The sequence below is a fragment of the Siphateles boraxobius genome, unplaced genomic scaffold (assembly GCF_051911475.1).
Source record: "Siphateles boraxobius isolate OS27281-9 unplaced genomic scaffold, OSU_SipBor_1 41, whole genome shotgun sequence".
NCBI classification, from domain to species: Eukaryota; Metazoa; Chordata; class Actinopteri; order Cypriniformes; family Leuciscidae; genus Siphateles; species Siphateles boraxobius.
The window spans coordinates 5,989,721-6,014,282 of NW_027509042.1; the positions used below are offsets into that span (position 1 = coordinate 5,989,721).

Consider the following 24,562-nt stretch of genomic DNA (forward strand, 5'->3'; position numbering starts at 1 on the left):
GTGGAAGATTGTGCGCACATGCGTCTCCTCCCCGAAACAACCATATATGGAGCTTACAACGCCTAGTTTTACTATGCATATCCTCATCTGCATATCATTTGCATATGATTATTCATCCACGTGATAACATGTTTAACGGTTTAAGACATTAGGAAAATATGAAATGCGGATGTGCGGTCACATTAGTTACATTAATAAAAATAATTTAGTAGCCTATCCTTGCCTTGTTTTTGAATTAATAAATCAAATAGTGTAAAATACATTTCGGAGAAAGTTTTTCTTAATCTTTTCCACTGGCCAAGGAGTATTTTTAATTGATTTATGTTTTTAATGGAAACAGATAGACCTTGTTGTGCATTATTTGCACAAAGCTATTTTCTCAGACAATCTGCTTTTATCATGAAAAGCAATTGTCTCTGTAGTTAAACATTAAAACACAGCATGCAAGAGGAAAAGTGTTCGAAAGCATTACATCCACAACAAATATTTCTATTTTTTGAATATAAAAAATGTTGTAATTTCTCAGTAATGATTTCATGTAATTATTTAATCTAAATGTTTACATCAGAAGTAAAACAAAGTTTAAATCATTCTTTTATTTATTTAAACTGTTATTGTGAACATGCACTGTATTTATGATTAGGACTCATAATGAAGATTTACGGTTTTAGCTATATATGCGTCAGTTTCACTAAACGGCCCAATGCGCTCGCTGGCGCGGACATTTAAGAAGGGATGGATATTTGCTTCAAGGGATAGACTTGGTGAGTGAAATTATATTTGTATTATCTTTCTGTATATGTATAATTTTCTTTAGATTTTCTGTCTAAAAGTGACCAAAAAGACATGTAACTCCAGCTCACCATCGGTGTCGCCAAACTGCTCCATCTCCAAAATGTTTGTACGCATGGGTCAGAGTTTGCTTGCAGGTGCGCAAAAATTCCCATCAAGTTTGTTTTTTATAAATCACAACTTGTGCGTCGGAAGTGGCGTACACCTCTTTCAGGGCCTGTTTTGTGCGTACGCAATGGTTAGAAATGAGGACCCTGATCATATGAAAAAAGTAGAAAAACTAGTTATCCATACGGATATGGATGTCTAGTTTTTCTACTTTTTTCATATGATCTTATCTTTACATTCCAGGAAATATGTCTATCATGTGAATTCATTGTCTTTTATTTACTTGTTTTTATTATTTTTATAATAGTTTAAAGCATATTAGTATCCATACACACATACACTACTTTTCAAAATATTCTTTTAATGTTTTTGAAAGAAGTCTTTTATGCTCACCAAGGCTTCATTTATTTGATCATAAATACAGTAAAAACTGAAATATTGTGAGATATAATTACAATATAACTGTTTTCTATTTTAATATATTTTAAAATGTAATTTGTTCCTGTGATGGCAATGCTGAATTTTCAGCATCATTACTCCTGTCTTCAGTGTCACATGATCCTTCAGCAATCATTCTAATATTCTGATTTGCTGCTCAAGATATATTTATTATTATCGATGTTGTGCTGCTATTTTTGTGGGGGAAAAAACTGAGATCATTTTTAATTTTCTTAATAATTCGATAATTCTTAATCCTTAATTTTCAGGATTCTTTGATCAATAGAACGTTCAAAAGAATAGCATTTATTTGAAATTGATTTTTTAAAAACAATTTGAAGTCGTTGCTGTCATCCTTGCTAAATATTGCTGAAGTGTTTATTTCTTAAAAAAAAAAAAAAATCATACTGACCCCAAACTTCTAAACAGTATTGTATGTGCATCAAAATCATATTTCCTTTGAAATATAATACCATTACACTGGTATTATTGTAATATATTGTTTTTATACTGTTAATATTGAATCTGCTATCCATATACAGTGATGTGAATAAGTTAGGACACCCATGCTAAAGTTGCCTAAAAAGAGGAATAAAAAATCATCTTTTGGAAATTGATCTTAATGCCTTAATTTAAAAAATGAGGAAAATCCAACCTTTAAGGACACCAATATTCTTTGTGAATGAATAATGTATCATAAATAAATAAATGTTCACATCATCACATACCCTTCACCATACCTAGAGATTGGCATGGTTTTATTTCAGTTAGCCTAATAGCTGGTTTGATTTGCATTGAAAGATGATCTTATGGAAATTACCCCATGCCAATCTCTAGGTATGGTGAAGGTAATGTGATGATGTGGGTCTATTTTAATTCCCAAGGCCAAGGGAACTTTATCAGGATGCGTAGTATCCTGGATCCATGAAATAACTGGCCTTTAAAAATAACAATCTGCCTGACTCTATGGGAATTTAACATAGGGGTGTCCTTACTTATGCAACCTGTATTTTAAGGAAGAACATTTATTTATTTATGATGCATTATTCATTCACAAAGAAAATTGATGTCCTTAAAGGTTGGATTTTTACTCATTTTTCTCATTAAGGCATTTATTTTAGGCAACTTTAGCATGGGTGTCCTAACTTATTCACATCACTGTATGTAATTAAATGTTCTCAAAGTTGAATATCATGTTCATGTGTAGTAAGTAAATCGACTATAACCTGAGGTTAGTTAGCTTGTTCATAGGGAACTATTGCAGTTGCTCTTGGAACCGCTCCTTGATAGGTTCAAAGTTTACACAGAATCACTCCCAACTGCACATAATAGATATTTGCTTATATTGTTCAAACAATTGTTGAGTCATTAGTAATACAACTTCTTTAAACTATAGATACAATTTCTCATATTATACTCCATTATCATTATGCAATACCAAAATAAAGCCCAAGCTACACCTTTAAACCACATGGACAGAGTAGCTAGTGCAGAGGTCAAAAAGTGAGCAGCTTTTGCTTTTAATCTGCAGAATGTGTGATTGAATTAAAAAAGAATATGCTTCTAATCATTAACCATATGTATTTAAAGTGCTCCTTTATGCTATTTTAAAGGTTCCTCATTTTGTTTGGAGGTCTCCTACAATAGGTTTACATGCATCCAAGGTCAAAAAACACTTTAATTTTCTCATAATATACATTGCAGCATCACCTCTTTTCTCACAGTGTCTGAAACGGTTCGATCAAGGATTCGGTCCCTCTAAACCTCTCCTTTCCGAGAGCCTACTCTACTCTGATTGGTCAGATGGCCCAGTCTGTTGTGATTGGTCTACCGCTTACAGAACGTGCCGGAAATAAAATGTCCATTACTATATCTGAATTTCAGCTCAGAAGGCTTCCTCAGCACTTGATAGGAAGTTATACAAACAGTAAAAAATGGTGCCGGTTTTACTGTATCAATTTGAGCCCGAGTCCTCTTTCTTTGGAAGTGCATGCAAAGTCGATTTGCAGTGCAGGAAACAGCGGCTTCTCGACATTTCGACAACGTGAATCAAACTCTTCCAGGCCTCAGATAAAACTTCAGTGTTTGAGAGAGTAGATGTTGTTCACAGGCAGCCAATGAAGACCATAGGCAGCCATTATGCTAATTTGTTACAAACCTATGTAGGTTCAAGCAGGAACCAAGACTGGAATTACTGATGACTCGTTTTAGGCAGTTCAGAATCTTTTCTTTCTTTTGGGAGACAATAACTCCATTTGTCTTGCACTTTGATCTTTGAAACTTTGCAGATCTTTTACATCCTCAAACAGCTATATATATCACACACAACATGAAAGGTAATATCCATAATAAATTAATTATTATGTTCATTTGTCCTCATATAGACTGTATGCATATTTGTGTGTTTGTACTGTAGTTCCGCCCTGTGCTGTCGAGCTCCTTCTATCCCAGAGTCCCAGGACCTTTCTCGCTCCTCGTCCAATGCCAGCAGCTTCACCAGTGTGGTGGAGGAGAACGAGCCGGAACATGAAGCGACAGAGGAGTACGACACGGGACTGGTGCGGCCACATCCACCTATGACTCATCAATCATTGATACATGACTCCGTAGCTACATTGTGCTTAAATTGTTCTAGTACTCATCAATCATTAATACATGACGCCATAGCTACATTGTGCTTACATTTTTCTAGTACATACAGTACATTAAAACTGACAGGCAGAGAAGACAACCTGTATTTAAACGCCTGTACTAATTGCATGTATTGGAATTTGCATTTAATCACCTGAACAGAAATATTCGTACACGTAGATGATTTGGCAAGACTGACTGGTTATGTTGTTTGCATGTTTTTCTTTTTTCTGGCACACAGGACAGTCTGTCTTCAGCCGGTACGCCTCACAAACGAGATTCATTTTCATACAGCGCCGTGTGGTTGGTAGACGGCTCTGGTAGTGCTAGTCCGAGCAGTTCACATGGTAAGGTTTAACAAACATGTGAACAACCCAGCAAATATTTGTGATATTATTAGGATTACTTAATGATAATTGAAATGTTTGACTATGAAAGAAGTTATTGTGCGTCTAAATGCTACATTAATGAGGCCAGAAATATGTTGACCACTCTTTTATTTCAATATTTGTTTTACTCCTTTATCGCTTTAGCATTAGCATCCATGTAGCTTAAACAGTAGAGCATGATGCTAACAATGTCAAGGTCATGTGTTTGATTCCCAAAGATAAAACCATCTGTCAAATGTGGAAATGCAATTGACATGTTGCTGATAGGTAATGGTAAAAAAAAACAGGAAAAAACAGAATCATTATGTAACAAACAAAATCTCTAATACCTCACTATTATCTTACATGCCATTTTTTACTTTAAGAAGTGAGATAAAACAAACTGGAAGACACTGGAGAGCTGTTTTAACCTATTTTGACCATAATTAACTATTAAAGAAGTTAGCCTTTGTACTTGATTATTTATGGATATTTTTCCATAGCCATTTATTTTTATATTTTCAGTTTTCATTTTAGTTAAATTTTTATTACTTTTGTTTTGTTTTGTCATTTTAGATTAGTTTTATTTTATATTTCATATTTCTAATTTTGTTTGTCCTTTTAGTTCATCAACTGAAACTTATTTCCAATTTTCAGTTTCAGTTTTTTAAGTCTAAGTCTTTCATGTAATATTTTATTTTAGCATCATTTATGTTACCAAAAACTTTTAAAATAGTTTCATGTTTAGCTAAGGATAACCACACAGATCAAATCTGTATTATGGGTATGTTTTGGTGATTTCTGGCCTCGTCACTGTGGTAGTTTATATAGTTTGTATTTGTGTCCAGGCTTTAACAGTCGTCCGTTTCACTGTAGGTCCCATTCGACAGCAGTCTGAACCTCTACGTCCCAAAACAGAGAGACAACACTCGGTAAGAAACGTGCTTGACCTTAAAAATATTCTAGTCCTAAAGATGATGAAGTCTTACAGCCAGAGCAGAAATGAGGGTGGAAAATGGTCATGAGAAGCTAAATTATGATTGCGAACCATGACTGATGTTGATTAACATGCTCGATATGATCCCTTTGAAGTCATAGCATGACCATTTCTCTCTCTCTTTCTCTACCTCTATAACTGCTTTTGAACAACAGATCTAATGTAGTCTATCTTGATATTTGTTTAGTCAAGTAAATCATCTGTGCCTGTGTGTGTTTGTCCTACACAGAACTGCTAGCTGTCCCGTAGGCTGTAATGACTTCATGGATGTCCATCAACAGGTTAGGAAAAGCAAAAATGAGGATTATATCTATATATTTAGGGAGCCTATAGACCTTATGTAGCATTTTCAGCGCTGCGCTCGTTGTGTTCCGTCTTCCGGTTTGTATTTCCACAGCGTGACGGTAAGATCTTACGGATTTATGAATGAACTACTCGTTTTAAAATCTTCCTGGTCTTCTGATATGAGTTATGACATCCTCTTCAAACATAGATTTCGTTAACTCTACAATAAGCAAATCCACTTCACAAAGCTAATTAATCTTCTATAGTGATGCCATAGAAATATACACAAAATTCAAACACAAAGTTCGAACACAAAATTCTAAAGAAGGCTGCACGCTTGTTTCTCCGCTGCATACGGTCTATATGGGTGTGTCATTTAAATGTATACCTCTTAATGGCCTCATTTATGATTGTTATGTTTTATTTGTTAGTTGTATTGCTATTTGAAATGTAGCATGACAATTAGAAAATTGTACCACTTTGGTGTCAGTAAGATTTCAGATTTGTTGGTAACAATTTACGTTTCATTTGTTAACATTAGTTAACTACATTAGTTAACAATAACTAATACAGAACAATAGTTCTACAGCATTTACTAATCTTAGTGTTAATCTCACAATTTGCTAAAACTTTTGGTCACTCTTTAGTTATTAATAGTTAGTAAGGTAGTTAAGTTCAGGAGTAGGATTAAGGGATGTAGAATATGGTCATGGAGAATAAGGCATTAATATGTGCTTTATAAGTACTAATAAACAGCCAATATCCTAGTAATATGCATGCCAATAAGCAACTAGTTAATCATGAGAATTGGACCCTAAACTAAAGTGTTACCTAAATGTTAAGGTCAAAAGTTGTTACTTTAGTTAATACACTGTGAACTAACATAAAGATTTTTATTAACTAACATTGACAAAGGTTAATGAATGCTCTAAAATATATTGGTCATTGTAAGTTCTGGGTGATCAATGCATTAACAAATGCTAACAAATGAGACCTTGCAAAGAGTTAATGATTTAAAAAAAGAAAGAAATGGTAAAACTTTACAATACGGTTCATTAGTAAACATTAGTTAGTGTATTAACTAACATGAACTAACAATGAGCAATACATTTGTTACAGTATTTATTAATCTTTGTTAATGGTAGTTAATACAAATACAGCTGTTCATTGTTTGCTCATGTTAGTTCACAGTGCATTAAGTAATGTTAACAAATACAACCTTTGATTTTAATAATGTATTAGTAAAATTAATATTAACTAAGATTAATAAATGCTGAAGAAGTATTGTTCATTCTTAGTTTTTTAACTAAGGTAGTTAACTAATGTTAACTAATGAACCTTATTGTAAAGTGTTACCAAAGAGATCAATACTTCTTTTCAGCAAGTATTCACTAATTTGATCAAAAGTGACAGTAAAGACATTTATAATGTTACAAAAGATTTCAATTTCAAATAAATGCTGTTCTTTTGAAATCATCAAAGAATCCTGTACAAATAATTGTGATTTTCAACATTGATAATAATGTTTCATTGAGCAGCAAATCGGCATATTAGAATGATTTCTGAAGGATCATGTGACACTGAAGACTGGAGCAATGATGCTAAAAATTCAGCTTTGCCATCACATTTTTACAATTTAAAATATAAATGTAATATTAATATCAGTTATTTTCAGTTAAAAGTTATTTTAATTGTAATGATATTTCACAATATTATAGTTTTTACTGTTTTTGATTAAATAAAAGCATTCTTATCTATATATAGATGAAAAATCTCTATATAAATGTATACATATATGTATGTGTATAAGTTCGTATATCTTCTCATTAATCATATGTCTTATTCTCAGCATTTTCATAAGCAGCCCTTCGCAGTGGACACTCGATGTGCTCATAAGAGTTCCTCGAGAGACACAGCTGTGAAGTTGTGTGAAGCACTAGTTACAGCCCCGCGGCGTACAGTCGGGCAAGTGTGCATCAGAATATCAGCGCGCTCTCGTAAGGACACACACCACCTCTTTATCTTCTATCATGTGGCTGTTGGACTGCAGGCAAAAGAGCAAACCCGCCTGGGATCTGTTGAAGACTGCCAGCTGGGAAATCAATCACGCATGATTCTTATGGCCTTATCATAGGCTTCTTTCTTTCTTTCTATCTTCCTTTAACTGGCTCTCATTGTGTGTGTTTGTTTTTTATTTTTCACATTTATTTATTTATTTATTGAGGCTCACTGTGGTGTGTAGATCTTTTAGAAACGGGGGGTGGTAAGCTGTCACAAGCTTTCGGCATCTTTCAGAAATACAAATGAAGTTCAACCTAAACCCATCATGCTTAAAATACACGTGGACCCGCAAAGCACTGTAATACACATCTATGTGTGGTTCTGTTCTGTTCGATTGCGTTTTGTGTTCGTAATGAGTAATGATGTTAAAAATGAATATAGGTAAACGTTAAATGTCGTTCTTCGGATAGATGTTTCTTCTGGTGTCAAGCACCCAAGTCATTTCAGATCCTGTCCAATAAACAAAGCATATAGACATTATAATTTATGACTAAACAAATAGATCAGTTGTGAGATGCTGTATACGTTTTTAAATATTATTTATTAAGATTATGCTGTTTTACGGATCAACATATTTTGTGTGGCCACAGCTGCTTGTGGTAAAATTGACGTGTGTGTAAACTGTACACTTATGTAGTAGCTTCATGTTTGTAGTTTCATGTTTTAAAGCCTGCTGTGCAGATTGATGGGTCAGTGTCTCTCACGTCAGATATACTGGAGTCCTGAAGCCTTTTTTTAGCTTATATGGCAAGTGAGCAATATGAATGTAAAACTAATGAAACTGCAGACATATGATAGTGGATATGGCCACTAAAAACACTAGCTCAGAAAATATACTCAATGGATGCTTGATGTTCAATAAAAAAATTGACATTTTTTGTTTTCAAACACAAATACATATTGTATTATTGTTAAGACTTTTTTTTTAAACTGCCCATTCCAAATTGTATAATCAAAATGTTTTTGTTTTTACACTTAGTACTAATTGTTAAGGCTATCCATTAGCATTCCCATTAATCTCATTGGCTTATGGGATACAGGTTTTTTTGAGCCAATTACATGAGAGCTTTAAATGTGATGAATTATTCTAAGCAACTATACCAAGCTGTGACATTAAAAACATCAGTCACTGGCAAAAAAGCTACTCTAATAAAATGAAATATTTGAGGGGGAATTAGTCAGAATACACAGCTACTTTTACAGCTACTTAAAATACCATGGTACTTTTGTATGACTAACATCCCAGTTCATCCCAATTTGAAGAGGTACCGTAGATTTGTTTTTTAGGGATTTTTACATGAAAAGTGGGGTTTAGGACCTTTCAGGGGTGATGCTTATAAAACTGTACATGGAGAAGAGAAAAATATTTTCGGATTATCTGAATCCACACTTAAAGCTGTGTTGGAGCATAAATCTCTGCTGATTGGTCAAACTGTACATAATGCATTTGCACATGCTCCAGACATTAAGCACAAACTCATTCCAAACAAACACCGACTGCTTTCTGCAAGTGATTGTGTTCTCTTTTACAAGTGCATATTATGCTACTTTAATGAAATGTTTTACTGTAAATAAGACCTTTTCTCCTTTTTGTAATAAAACCAGAGAAATCATGTTTAATAAAGATCAAAGGGTTCATGAAATATTTATTGCTTTAATGTACATTATTTTGGAAAATCATCCAAGAAAGCAAATCACCAATTATAGAATCAATTTCTCAGTCATTATTAGTAAGAGGCAACACTGTGAACATTCATGCATCACAGTGTCATAAGTGGTTAACATTCATTTGAACCACACAAAGCATTATTCCTAATTGTAAGCCCTTATTTTTATTTTATTTTAGAAATGCTGAAGCAGCCCCAGGAATAGCTGCAATGCTAAAACAAGGCCTGGTTGTAAGAAGAAAGATATAAGAAATTGGAAAAATATTAAAGATCACAAAATTATCATAATCTGCTCACACATGTAATTCCTTTAGGGGCGGAAGTGGCTCAGTGGTTCATGTAGGTTGTTCCACCTGAACAAGTGTCGAGGTGTCCATGAGCAAGACTGGCTGGATTGCGCCTTGCATGGCTGACACCGTCGTCGGTGTAAATATGTCGAAGCCAAATATGTAAAGCGCTTTGGTGGCCATTTGGTCTGTGAAAGCGCTATATAAATGCAGTCCATTTAGCATTTCCTTACAGAAAGCTGTTGTACAACCTCCAAACATATAGTGCATAGTGATAAGAATGATTTTTGTAGTAGCTTGATAGCACCTTATTATATAAAAAAAGGGCAGCTTGAACGACATGAGGGTGAGTAAATGATGACAGAGTTTTCATTTTTAGATGAATTATTCCATTTTGCCTAAAGGCTAAGGCTGTATGCATTGTTTATTGATAGAATGAACTAGTTAAAATACCCGATAATCCTGCTTTAGACATAGTAGGCACTTGACAGGTCTCTATTCTTTCTAGTCTCCCCCTTTCTTTCTCTCTCTCTCTCTCTCTCTCTCTCTCAAAGCTCTAGGTTCCACCATCTGAAAGGGGATGGTTCTCGAAGAACATTGGAACCGCAGTGAACTTCCCCCAGCAGTTTGTGGTATGGGGCAAAGTCATCAATGAAGGTACATTTGAGGCCTAGAGGCTCCAGAAGAGAACACATCTCTGTCTCCAGAGCACACCGGCCCTTCACCTGGGGCCCGAAAGGTTTTGGGATGCCCAGCTGGTCCCCCAACACTATCATGTTCACCTGAGGGTAAATACAGGTAATGCATAAAAAAAAAGACTATGAGTAAGTGTAAGAGACAATAGAAAGTCTTGCCGAGGCCCAAACTTTTGAACAGTAGTGTATGTTTTGATCATCTATTTTCCATTAACTCTTTCCCCACCATTGACGGAAATTTACAGCTTTCTGTGTTTTCACTGTTACATGGTAGGGGGCGCTATGACACCCACTGAAAGAGTCCTGAATCTCCTGATTAAAACACAGGCAAAAAAGAAGCAGAAACAAACGATAGCATTTGTAAGCAGCTGCATAATTAAAATAACACGATCATCAACGTTAAACAGCATGTAATCAAAACTACATAACTTTACCGAATTAAATGTCGACCCAGAACAAGCTATAGGACTGTGAAGCTGTGGGGACATTGATGGACTCGATCTACTCCATCTATGTTTTGTTTATCGTTCTGAATCCAATCTGGTCTTTGACAAAAATGTGATATTCTCAGCTTATTGCTCAAAATGTTTTTGTTTTTTTTCTAATGAAACTTACCCACATTCAAGCGTTAATAAAAAAGAATGCATGAAGCTAGAATAAAACATTTGATATATTGAATGTTCAGATATTCATACAACTAAATATTCTAGGGGCCATGACAATTTTGTGAAAATGATCAAAAACACTGGCGGTGGCTGGCAACTTTAAAAAAAAAGAAAAAACACTGGCGGGGAAAGAGTTAAAAGAAGTGGTCAAAATGGGAATGGACTTTAAATAAGTTCTTGATAATGTGCTGTACCATGTCTGGATAGTAAGCCACGGCCCTGGTGCTCTTTTCCTCCTCTCCGTTCAGTTTAAACAGGATGGGCAAATCGATGATGTCCTCCTCATCCAACCCCAGTTCTTTCTTCAGCACGTCCCTGTTCCAGTCAATACAGTTCTGATTGAAAGATTATGTGATGCTTTATTTCCCATAGAAAAGACAGATTTGTAACACTGTACTGTAATCTGGCTAAAAACATATATAGATACTATTTGGATACAAAACACATCTTAATGCCATGTGTAATTTGTAAATGTTGCTCATTTCACTGACCTGCACGTATCGGTTTTCAGCCTGTAGCTTTTTGTCACTCAGGATCGCATTAACAGTAATGGCTTCTGTCATTCCTGTTCAAATAAACATGTTAGCTAGAATATGAACTTTGGTGCAGTGGACAACTTTTTTTTTTTTAATAGAAAATTAGTGAGCGTTTACCTGGAAACATTTCCGCTTTTCCTTGTCCTGTGTTTTGTAAGCTTTTGAAAACTTTATATCCGGCATCAGGGCTAGCCAGCAGCAACCGGAATTTCTGAACATTTAAAACATTCCAGCTCGCATTTCTTTGAGTATTTTAAAAAAAATTGTCTGAGTTGAGATTGGAGTACTGGCATACTGCGTAGAATATGCTGCCTACTATTTTAAAGGAGGATGTGAAACACTATGCATGATGCAAAAATAAACATTTCAGAAGGTAGCATGCTACGCTGTTGTTGCATGATATAGTCTACAACTAGCATCCAGTTATCATGTATGCAATAAACATTTTTTAATCCAATTTGTAACAAAAAGTCTAGATTCATTCATAAAATGGTCGAAACTGAGTAACGTACTGCAAAAATGAAAACGGTACAAAAACGTTTGGAAAAATTATTTAATTAAATAATAATTGTTTTTGAAAGTCTCTTATGCTCAACAAAGCTGTTTTATTTGTATCAAAACTGTATTATTGTGTCACTTTGATCAATTTAATGCATCTTTTCTGAATAAAAATATTAATTTCAATAATTCTGACAAGCCCCACACTTTTGAATGGTAGTATATCACAATATCCACAAAAATAATAAGCAGCAAAAACAAAATTCTTGAGCATATTGATTTCTGAAGGATCATGTGACACTGAAGACTGGAGTAATGATGCTGAAAATTCAGCTCATGCCTCACAGGAATAAATTACATTTAGAAATTTATTACAACAGAAAACAAAATATATTTTTGATCAAATGAATGTAGCCTTGGTGAGCGTAATAGACTTATTTAATTAATTATTTTACTTAATACTTAATTATTTAGGTAGTGTATGCGAGTATGCCATTCTGAACATATTCCTTTACCTTTCGGTCAGGGGCTGGGACAAAGGTCATGAACTCATCCACATGACCCACAACCAGCCAATCAGAGAAGAGCGCTATTGGCTCTTGCACCTTCTGTGCCCACAGGAATTCCTGGACAACTTGGGTCATGTTGCGGCCACCTTTTGCACTTAAAATTAAACAAATATTATTAATGATCGGTAATAGTTTGGAAGCCAAAAAAAATATGTCAATGTTCCTTTTTAGTTGTGGTTACTGTACACTGTAGTTGTAGGGTACAGTTGTGGTACTTACGTAGGGAACGCCACACCAATGATGATCCTGCCAAGTGGGTAACTTTTCCCGTTCACTGTGACTGGTGGACTGACCTCCAGGTTACCAAAGGAGTCCAGACTGCTCACCTCCTCATTCAAAGCATGCCGTGTCACATATCCAAAGTCTGGCCCCTGTGACGCAATGTTTTAGTGATTCTAAACAACTTTCAATTAATATGCGATCAAAACATGATGCTATCACGTCATCAAAAAAAATGAAAAAGTTGGGTTTGGAATGAATGAGGGTGAGAAAATGACGATTTTCAATTTTGACTGAATTTTTCTGAGCAGTTCTTGCTGTCACTCACCAGAAGGGACTCATAGGGGAAATCCTGAAGGTTTCCATCACGAGGAGAATCCAGTACAACAGGAAACCAATGATGGGGAGAGTCAATGTAGCCAAACTCAAGCTCATCCTGAGAGAGAGAAAGTGTCAGTTGGAATTACTCAATTCATATGACGGTCACCTGACATGTTTGTCAAGTTGTTTTTATATGCATCATCCTATGATCATCCAATAAACTGCATGCTTTGGCAGTTTGATAAAGTTATTTTCAATGTCATTTTTTTGTAAGGTTTTAAACACTCAAATCTTTTTCTGATTCTTATCCTGTCAGATAAATAATGTTTATTGTTAAATTCTACATTTACATATACTACACGGTGTTCCAAATTATTATAAAAGTGACATATTTATGTATATTTAATATTTATTAACAATATGTAATGTTCTTTCCCCAATGATTCCACTGACCTGCATCCAGCGGTCACCTCGGTTCATGTACTCGTAACATATTTTAAGTTTGTAGCCATTCTTCTCCACCAGGTTCTTTATGCTCTTCAGGAACGAGTAGTTATCCTTTGTGCTGCCAAAAACATCAAATAGTCAACAGTCCCCATGGCTTACAAGATGAATACAGTGTGTGTATATATATATATATATATATATATATATATATACACACACACACAATATATGTAACTGCTGTCAAATCGATTAATCGTTTACGTGTGTGTGAGTGTGTGTGTATAAATTATTCTATTTATATATTTTATATTATGTGTGCATGTGTGTATACAGTATATACACAGTATAAACAGACATTATTTGTTATATGATCCGTGAAGGGTAAAAGCTTTTACTGAATTGCTCCACTCTCACCTGCAAACATAGACCTCCACGGGTTTGAGGGTGTTAGGGGTCATTATCCAGGGTGAAACATGAAATATGACTTTATCTGTAAAGATGGGCGTTTCAGGGAAATCCTTTTAAGAAAACAAGCAGAATCGTGTTTAATTAGCATTTAGAGGTTATAAGAATTATATTACCCAATTCAATTTGATAGAAGACAACATGTAAATGTTATTGCAGTAAGCGGATAAACAGTAAAGCACCAAGAACAGAAGGTTTGATATCGTACAGGTTGTATTGAGGATCAGACAGTGGTTTCTTTAACTAACCTTGCCACAGGGCTCTAGTAGACTAAGGTTGATGGTGATGAGCCCATCAAAGTCTTTATCGGGGAAGCGAAGACCTTCTACATAGAACATCAGTTCAGTTTTTCCTCCCAGATAGGGCACTTCCTGTGTCAGCTTGTCGGTTCCCACCACCATGAGATAATCTTTCAGAAACAACTTCAGGAGTTTGTGCTCTGGTACAGGGAAGAGGAGCCAGTCAGTAAAGTCTTGATGTTCCTTTATGATGTATTTGGTTTTTGCTTCATTTATTTAATCAATTGTACATTACATTTATATAAACTGTTGACATAATTTTACATTTCCACCACCTTATGCACATGTAGGTAGTGATGGAAAAAATTCTCCCAACGGTTTTCATGCATCATAAAATTTCAAAATATGCATGCGTGTAAAATTGTTACACCTTTACAGACTTTCTGTTTTCTTAAATAGTTTAAGGAAAAGATCATCAAAAAATAGATAATTTACATTTATTGACTTATTTTCCTGGTTGGGAGGGAGCATGAAGAATCATTTTCACACATGAATGTGCACCTCTGAGTTAAATTCATTGAAAGTCTTTGGGTTGTGCTGGAGGAGACATTACAGAATGCTCGACTCTTGCATTGTCAAAACAAGATCTTGAGCAAAAATTTAGACCCTCGATACCAATCCTTGAGACCGGCCGGGACAAAACCCCCATTTATTGTATTATTTTGCAGGTGTTTGTGTCTACACTTACTCCACACGTTGTCTTTTTGCACACTTGTCCGAGGTCTAAAGATTCTCACGTTCTCTGAAGCAGTCTGCGAGATGTACATGCTCAGTTTATAGCCTTCAGGAAGTTGAGACGGCCCGTTGGTGCGCAAGATCATCTTGGACATGTCCTGCACATCTGCCATCGAAAAAAAAGAAAAGAAGATACATTAGATTCAATTGTCTCTTCCTTTCCACAGCATTGCATTTGAAGAGTAAACTCCAATGGTAACTAATCTAAATATGCACAGAAAAAAAAATGCAACTACTGGTTGAAATTGTGAACCTAATTCAAAATTTTCTATGGATATCGGTCAGAAAGATTGAATTATTTGAAAGATTGAAAGTATTTACAGAACTTGCAATGCGGAAATTATTAATAATAAATTATTAATAAGGAAGAATCATTTTGCTACCATGTTTAAACATGGGTTTGGTACAAAGTCTATTTACACATAACAAATTTCTGCGGTGAGACTTAAATCCCTCCCATATCTTAGACCAGATCTGCCCACTCACCCGAAACTTTACTGATCTCATCCTTCTCACTGTCCACTTTCTTCTTGTATGAGGTCTCAGAGTCACAGTTGACCAGCAGAACTGCACCATGGCCATTAGGACCCCATTTCCAGGATCCCTAGACCCAAAATCCAGTACTATTACACATTATTCAAATAAAATCTTGAATATATTATCTACAATAGCACAACACTGTTGGAACACAAAAGATAGAAAGTCACTGGCGTTCACAAAACATTGGACCCCATTGACTTCCATTGTATTTACAAAACAAAACACAAAGACATTTTTCAAAATGTCACAGGTTTGGAATGACATTTCATTTTTGTGTAAACTATCCCTTTAATATGCAAACAAATGTGGCTTTATTGTATCTCTACGGCTTCTAATTCATCTAAATTAATCAACTAATTAATTTTATCTGACTTTCCAGCCCAATCTCCAAGCCAAGAAACAATGAGGCAAAAACAAATCTCCCAAATAACGATGATATATAACAGATCGCAAGACTACCAGCAAACAAAGCTCACCTTGTTCGGATTGTTTTTCTCAACAACGCCATCTCGGTCGGCATCTACGTCCAGAGATATCTCTGCAAACAGAATAGAGACAATATGAGGCTTGCTCTTTCCTTCACAGTCCCACCAGCATCATGAGGCTGTTTATAGTGGCAGTACAGATTCTCATACTATTATTCATAAACAAAGGCATATGTCTTGCATAGTGAAACGTACCGACAGCTGTTAGATGCAGCAGAGCGTCCTCAAGAGCCTCCGTTTTCTCCCCATAGTACTTCACCGACAACTGAAACACATCGGATTCTTAGAAACAAGCATGAGCTGGATCCTCATGACAATTATTGTGCAATCATTGTGGTTTTCTTCAAAGATTACTAAAGTGATTCATTTCAGTACTGTAATGATTGCATTAAAAAAATGCAATAAATATATCCGGATTTCAAATTGCCAGTGCTAGACAGTGTTGTGAAAGTGACGCGAGATCGTGTCTACGCGTAAGCCTCGGTTTCCTGGATAGACTAGGTGAACCACAGTGCGCGCATCAGACAAACTCTTTCCTGTCTGAAGTTGTCAGTTTCTTTCACTTCTGTTTGTTTTCTAAAAGACCATTATTTCTACATCGAGAAACATACCCAGATGCAATCTGCCCACACAGAACCCTTCCCATCACACAAATATTTGTGCTAGTTTGATAATGCTTTCAGATACTGGAGAGTAGTAGTTTGATCGCTCAGCTTCAAACACTTTATCATGTTTAAATCCATTCTGCTGAATTTTCCTCAAAATCAGCATAAAGAACGCGGAAAAATTCCACGGATTCTTTCTGCATGTGCTGTACTGTGACTCTTGATGAAAGAGTTTTTAGAGCTCAAAGGTGATTAGATTTAGGTACCTTGCTGTCAAATGCAGTCTTACTGACTGTGTCCATGGTGATGAGGAGGATAGAGTTTGGGGTGAGGGGGTACATGGAGGTGTTCCCGTCCTTGGTCGGGGGCGTGACCTTGTAATGCACGTTTGGGGAGCATTTTATTGAGAAGAACCTGGACTGTGGTGGGGCACACCTGTAAAGAGTGAAGAGAAATACAGAGACACAATATGAATTTATCTATTCCATTGTAGGATATATATATATATATACAATGGTCATTTCATTGTCTACAGATAATCTTGTGTTTAAAGGTGCAGTAAGCGATTTCTGAGTATCAATGTTGATGAAATCAACCCAAACAAACACCCCTCTCTTCATTGCTCTGCCCCCAAAATGCACGAACAGGGAATGTAAGAGTAGATGTCTCTTTATCATAGCAGAAGCGTAGCAAAATAAAGCGAAGATGACTAATGAACGTCAAGGAAGAACAAAAAATTAACATACAGTACACACGAGTTTATGCAAACAAGTGGTAGTTGTTAGTCGCCAACAGCACAAACTCAAAACCAACATTACTAATCTATAAAGCAGAAACAACAACCTCTGCGTTCATTTTCAGGCCTCTCCAGCGCTGCAAAGCTTTTCTAATATTAAGGGTGTATTCACACCTGCCTTGTTTGGTTCGATTGAATTGAACTCAAATTCATTTTCCTCCTTGGTGCGGATCTCCAAACAACTGAACCGAGACCCAGCTGAAGAGGTGGTCTCGGTACGGTTCCAAACGAGCTCTGGTACGGTTCGTTTACGGTGTTAACATGAACCGACCTAATTGCAGAAAGCACTGTGCCTTTTGTCTTATCGCGCTTAAAAGCATTTGCATGAATGGGAGTGTGATCATATCATTTAACGATAGTTTAAGGATGATGGGGATGGGGGGGGGGGGGGGGGGGGCGTGTTAATTTGCATTAAACTGGACAAACTTAATCACAGGCGTTAACGTTGACAGCACTTGTTAGCAGTAATAATAATCTCATGATTTGGATGTATGAACATAGCCCCTCTCTATGAATGAAAACTTTATACCTAATCGGTCCAGCACGTCGTCTTCTCAAAATCCTAATTACAACATTGTATAGATGACATTGTATCATATGAAAGTTTTCTCATGTTGCGTTTGTAGAGAATAACACCAAATCAGTAAAAGAAGAAATATTGCATTACGAAAGATCTCCATGCTGAGCCTGTTTTTGCACTTCCTTCTTGAGAATTCCTGTCCAATGAATGGATGACCTTAGCACACGTGTGGTTTTGTTTACAAATTTTTGGTTCACTTGCAAAAAGAGCAGTGTGAAACAAAAAAAAATCAACATTGTATTTGGTCCGGACCAAAGGAAGTAAACTATCGGACTTTCCTGGTGTGAATACACCCTAAAGCTCTTGCCTGATCATAACCCTTTTTTCCAGTGATATTCCTCTGACCTTTTCTCTTTTGTAATGTCTCTCAGCCATCTCTCTTTCTACAGTCTTTCTTCAAATCCTCCCCCATCATGAGTGACACGCCACCTACTGCTGATCTGCTACAAGTGTGTTGTGGTGCTCGGTCCGATCCAATTTCAACAGAGTTTCTCAGAAATTGCTTACTGCACCTTTAAAGGTAAAAAACTGGGAGTGTATTGTATTGCATTTCAAGCCTAATTTGTGCACCATTTTAAACCTAATCATTTTTATATACACAATAGAGTGGTGCAGGGATGACATATTTTTGTAGGCCAAAATCCAGAAATTAGTTAAAATTTTAGCACTTCTGGTTCCATCGTCCAGCGAGAGTTTTTTTTTTTGCTAACTTCTGGGTTGGCCTACAAAAATATGTCTTCCCAGCACCACCCTATAGCTCAAATACTTGGGGTCAGTAATAAAAAACAAACAAATGGAATTAATTCTTTATTTCGTCAAGGACATATTGCAAGATAACAGTAAAGCTATTTTTTCCCCGTTACAAAATACTTTCTTTTGTACTCTCTATTACGGTTTCCACAAACATCAGTACAACCGTTTTCAACCTTGGTAATAATAATAATAAATGTTTCTTTAGAAACGAATCAGCATATTAGAATGATTTCTGAAGGATCATGTGACACTGAAGACTGGAGTAATGATGCTGAAAATTCAGGAATTAAGGAATAAATTATTAAAATATATTTAAATAGAAAACTGTTATTTTACATTTTTACTGTATTTATTATCAAATAATTGCAAGCTTGGTTAGCATTGAAGCATTGGTAACACTTTAGTTTAGGGTCCAATTCTCGCAATTAACTAGTTCCTTATTAGCATACATATTAGGATATTGGCGGTTTATTTGTACTTATAAAACACATATTAATGCCTTATTCTGCATGACCACAGTCGACATCCCTTAATCATATTCCTGAACTTAACTACCTTAATAACTATTAATAATCAGTAAATTATGAGTTTGAGGCAAAAGTCATAGTTAATACTGAATGTGTTCCCGATACTAAAGAGTTCCCAGGACATCTTTCAAAAACATTAAGAAAACATTGATACTGACCTTAAACCTTTGAATAGTGTATGTTTGGGATATTATTATGTTTTCAGAAAGGTAACAGACATTTAGTTTGGCTATAAAATCCTTGTACTCAATGTTTTGAAACTACAATTTAGTTCATAGAGAATTTAATGCAGATATTTCTACCAAAAAAAAGTCTGCTTGAGAAGTTCCCTTCTTGAAAGTATGATATCAGTATGACAGTTTTTTTGATTACTGGAAAATACGATGGTAAAGGGTTGACTCATAACCCGAGGACATCATTTAAAAACTATTTAGTAATATGCAATTCTAAGTAAAATCTAAAAATATAGAGAGAATAAAAAATAAAATTCTGTTAAACCCTGAGAAATTATCCCGTGGGGACGAAAAAAAAAAGATCTGACACTTTGGTTAGACAGTGTGAATGGATGGTTGACAAGACAGAAGTGTGATGTGCTTTTCTCCATCTAAAGTCTAAACAATTTTACACAACCTTAATTCATGTAGAATTAGCATACATGCTCCTCATATATCTCATATTTATACAAGGTATTGTGACGCATCCAACCCAATGTCATAATTACTGCATTATATAATGGATTATGAATAATACATTTAGGATTCAACGCATCTTTTAATACAACAGATATTAGTCTTGATGATGTTGTTTCAATATGGACTAATAAAAAAAAATGTATAAAGTCTTCTAGAAACCTAAAGAAAAGCTATTAGTAGGTTTGGTAAGCTATCAAAGACAATAGCTGACAGTGGCCGTTATAAACAGAAGTATTGAGACAGAGTTCAGTGATGAATTTAAATAATGTCGCAGCACAACGAGTGCATTCATCCGCCTTTGGAACTGAAAAGGAGAAATTCTTTCATCAAAAATCCCACCTAAATTCTCAAGGCAAATATTCATCTACACAGAACAATTCTTCTATTCTTCAACAAGATTAAATTCTTTGGACACTTAGCTCCTTCCAGAATGATGTTGCTAATGTATTGTTTACAAACTTAAAATGTGCAACTTCATGAATAGAACAATACGATATTTTAACTGTACACTATGTTAGCAAAATGTTTTATATGTGTGTCTTCTGTCTGTGCTATATTTCAATTACTGGTCCATGTAAACATGCATAATTTTTGGCGACATTGTGTTTGAAACGATTGTTCTTATGTTTGGGTTCCCAGAGTCTATAATGATGTGCCTGTCAAAATAATAATAGTCATTTTGAAACGAATCGTTTTATCTTCTATTCAAACTCGTTAAACATGTTCTTTTGATCTAAACAAAACTCAGAAGTCAGACCATAGTCAGCTTTAACCCTTTGCTTGATTTTTCTGAAATCTAGGTACTCATAAAGTAAATGGTAAATAAAGTAGCATATCTTTTAGTCAGTAAGACAGACCCTTATCAAAAATATTGTTTAAAATATATAAAATAAATCAAAATAAACAACTAGCAGGAATGCACTTCTATAGCATGTTAACATAAGTCTTATATCAATATGTTGGGGACTGTCAGCCCCAGTCCCCAATCACTCATACTGGTGGAAACTAGATGCAATGGAAGTCAATGGAGACTGCTGCTGTCAGACCCAAACATTCAATATACATTTGTGCTCCACGGAAGAAGGAAAGTCGTGAGGTTTTGAAACGATATGAATGCGATTAAATTATGAAATGTTTATCGTTGCAGGGTGAACTGTCCGTTTAATTATGTCTTTCGAGCTATTAAAATAGACTCCTGTTTTGTTTAATTCCCGTGAGCTCATTCGCGCTGTTTATGAACGCGTCTTATGTTAGCCTACTGTCCCCTTAAAATACAACAACGTTCTGATATCTATTCTATTCTAATATATTGTTTATTCGCATGGATGATAAATAAACTCTCTCACCTGTTTAGATTCACCGTCAACTCCGTTCCGACCACGTATGTCGTCTTGGTCGCTTTCTCAGTGTCAATTGTAAGTGATCGGCGGGGAACCATGTTTTTTTGAAGATGCGTCTTTCTTTCAAAGTGAGTTCAACACTTTACCTTTAACCCTTTATATACTTGAGATGTCACCGTGTCAGAGAGCCTATTGGTTGAACAAAAGCAGGTGTATTTCTAGGAAACGGAGGACTTGAAACGCCTGGAAACGCCCACAACTCATTGTGCAGCACAAGCGACTCACAGCTAGAGGGCGCTGTTAACACCAGCGCGACTGAACTGGACTGAACCCAATATTGCACCGTTTTGCCCCAGGATGCCAAACCCTTTTTCTTCAGTTTGCAAACACATGGTGCAAATACTTTGAATAAACCTATTAAAAGCAATTAATTGTGATTTTAATACCATTTTATTTCATGGTGAACCGTGTGGAGCTATAAAAACTATAATGCAACATATAATTCAGATTATTTTGGTGAGTAAACGTCATTTTATTAGATTTAGAGTCATATAAATCATTATATGCTATGGAGGAACTACCTACATTGGTCTGTTAAGAAACATTGTCCATTTACAGTTGAGTCGATTTTGCACACCTTTGTAGCATCCATTATTACAATATATACCGCTTTTGTAATTATTTAAAATTGAAGTTTAAGTCTGATATTCATTGTTTAATTATTTTTAGTATTGTAACAAAAAATTTGCAAATATAATAATAATTAATAAAATCTACCTTTTTATTGTTCAATTATCACACAATGCTTGCAGAATACCCAATTTAAATAGCTTTTTCCTTTTTGATTTTAACAATGAGTTCAATTTAATGCAAAGATTAGTTAATCAAAAGTTTTTAATCACAGACACAATTGGGGGTTACTTACTTACAGGATAAGATTACTTCTAAAATAGCTTTCTGCATGAGAACATAACCACTTTCGCTAGTAGGCGACAATCATGCCCCTAGTTAAAGTACTTTTTACTGAAGTCTTTAATTAAAAAGAAATGCATTTAATGTTTAGAGTTTAGTGTATGCCTATGCATAATAAAAAAGTATAATATTATTATATTACCTGTCTAGGATCACCTTAATTTCAGTACCAACGACATGCACAATTTTTGTGGGTGAACTGACGTCCAGTCGACAGGTTCGCTGATACGTGTTTGTCATGTCTGGCTTCTTTCTCTTTCGCAGATTCCGAGGTAAAGAGACTGCCTGTGTTTGCTCCTGCAACACATCCATTGTTACAGACCTAACACCTCCACCGATCTCAAATAACCTGTTTCCCCCAAATATGGGCGTATGATATGGAGCAGGAGAGAAAAGACATGTTCTCACCTGTCCAGAAATTTGCTCAAAGCTATATTTTAAAGCATTCTCCTAGAAAGAATTCCAAAGGAAAGCCTATACAAGACAGAACAATGCGGTTAATGATTAATAAGGCCTAAAGAGTCAGTAGCTCAGTTAAAATTTAGAAATTCTTTATTCACTCCTTGTTGGCCAGATAAATCTGTAAGATTTAACATGCTGTGATGCTGATTTATCTGCCAACATCAAACAGTATTATGCGTGTAAAATACTTGGTGTCTGTGTATGCACCTCTCTTTAAATAAAAATCTGTGACCTACATGCTTATAAGCAGTAGGCTATATTAGTTTATACATGCTCTACTTTAACTATTCCACTTCCTATAGCCTACTTTTTTTAAAACTGTTTTTCTTTTTGTAGAACATATCCTTCAAATGTCATATCTATCTATCTATCTATCTATCTATCTATCTATCTATCTATCTATCTATCTATCTATCTATCTATCTATCTATCTATCTATCTATCTATCTATCTATCTATCTATCTATCTATCTATCTATCTCTTGCAACATCCTATAAAAATGCTAGCAGCATACTAAATCAGGTTAGCTACATGCTAAAACATGCTAATCATGCTAGAGACATGCAACGTGCTAAAACATGCTTGTTTAAACATGTTAAATGCATTCGATCATGTTAACAACAATTTATTGACTGAGTAAAATCTTCAGACTTTAAGCTTTTCAAAGTTATTTCAATTTTTCAGATGGCTTTGTCAAGTAACATCTAAGTTTGTGATCAAACTTTACTCTGCTATTATTATTTACATGTATATTAGTTTATTTTTTATTAAATTAATTGTTAATATTTTGTAAAACTCTTTTATTATATGCTTGCTCTACATGCATCAATAACCATGCAAATAATGAATAACTTGTCTGGGCAATTCTGGTAGGGCTAGTTGATTGCCTGCAGGCTTCTTTCATGCAAGAGAAATGTGCCTGTTATGTCAAAGCAGTCAAGTCTTTTTTTTTAATTTTTACATTTTTTATAACTAATAGAACCCAATTGAAAACATGCTTTAGCTATTTTATTTCAGTTTTTGTCTGATTATTTTTTAATTACAATCAATAGTAGTCAATAAATATCTTAATGCAATAGCTGCATGTAATATACTACATAGAATATAAAGATAAACTAAGATGAAATAAATGTATATGGAAAATGGATCTTATATCTTTGTTATTATATCATTGGGGACAATATATTACAGATGTCAACATGCTGACATAGTTTAAAAATATCTCTTCTCACTGTAGTGTCTAATTTATACTTGGAGTTACATCGAGAGTAGTCAGAGAAATGGCCCTTAGCACATACATACAAGTTAGATCATTTCATTTTTACACATCAATAAATACAATTTCATTGCTGTGTTGATGATGTCGTGTTGATTGAAGTTGTGGGAATCACTCTTAGATAGCAACCAATTAAATTCATTATTAGTATTATTTTATTTCAGTAACACTTTTCAATAGGGGTTCATATGTTAACATGAACTAACAATGAAAAATTCTTCTAAAATGTTTATTAATGTTAGTTCATGTTAATTTGAATAATTACTGATACATTATTTAAATTAAAAGTTCATTGTTCAGATACATTAACAATGATTGAACAGTTGTATTTGTATTAACTAAAGTTAACAAAGATTAATAAATAATTAATTTGAGAAAAACAACATTACATATTTTACATGCTACATTACAAACATTTTTAATCAGATTGCATTTTTATAGGGTTTTTGA

The 24,562-nt window shown here is 34.9% G+C and overlaps 2 protein-coding genes across 13 annotated transcripts in view; one reads left to right on the forward strand and one right to left on the reverse strand.

Annotated features, from left to right (window-relative positions):
* Positions 1-9,323, forward strand: part of rap1gapb (RAP1 GTPase activating protein b) — a 106,469-nt gene extending 97,146 nt beyond the window's left edge. For all 11 annotated transcript variants that reach the window (XM_077197967.1, XM_077197963.1, XM_077197966.1 and 8 more), the window contains 5 exons: positions 3,755-3,896; positions 4,211-4,316; positions 5,214-5,269; positions 5,564-5,615; positions 7,469-9,323. In XM_077197967.1, coding sequence (XP_077054082.1) covers positions 3,755-3,896; positions 4,211-4,316; positions 5,214-5,269; positions 5,564-5,572 — 313 coding nt within the window. In that variant the 3' untranslated portion in view covers positions 5,573-5,615; positions 7,469-9,323. The remainder of the gene's footprint in view (positions 1-3,754; positions 3,897-4,210; positions 4,317-5,213; positions 5,270-5,563; positions 5,616-7,468) is intronic.
* Positions 9,296-22,746, reverse strand: padi2 (peptidyl arginine deiminase, type II). Of its 2 annotated transcripts, none has more exons than XM_077197969.1 (16): positions 22,516-22,746; positions 16,980-17,148; positions 16,304-16,373; positions 16,100-16,161; positions 15,570-15,687; positions 15,037-15,189; positions 14,298-14,488; positions 13,999-14,102; positions 13,591-13,702; positions 13,145-13,252; positions 12,817-12,968; positions 12,544-12,691; positions 11,648-11,741; positions 11,486-11,559; positions 11,189-11,329; positions 9,296-10,416 (listed from the first exon to the last, which is right to left on the reverse strand). In XM_077197969.1, exons 1-16 carry the CDS (start codon positions 22,683-22,685, stop codon positions 10,183-10,185), a joined length of 2,100 nt encoding a protein of 699 aa, XP_077054084.1. In that variant the 5' UTR covers positions 22,686-22,746; the 3' UTR covers positions 9,296-10,182. The 2 variants fall into 2 exon arrangements, with proteins under 2 accessions (XP_077054084.1, XP_077054085.1); XM_077197970.1 differs by lacking the exon at positions 22,516-22,746 and adding an exon at positions 21,408-21,718.
* Positions 22,747-24,562: the final 1,816 nt, after the last annotated feature.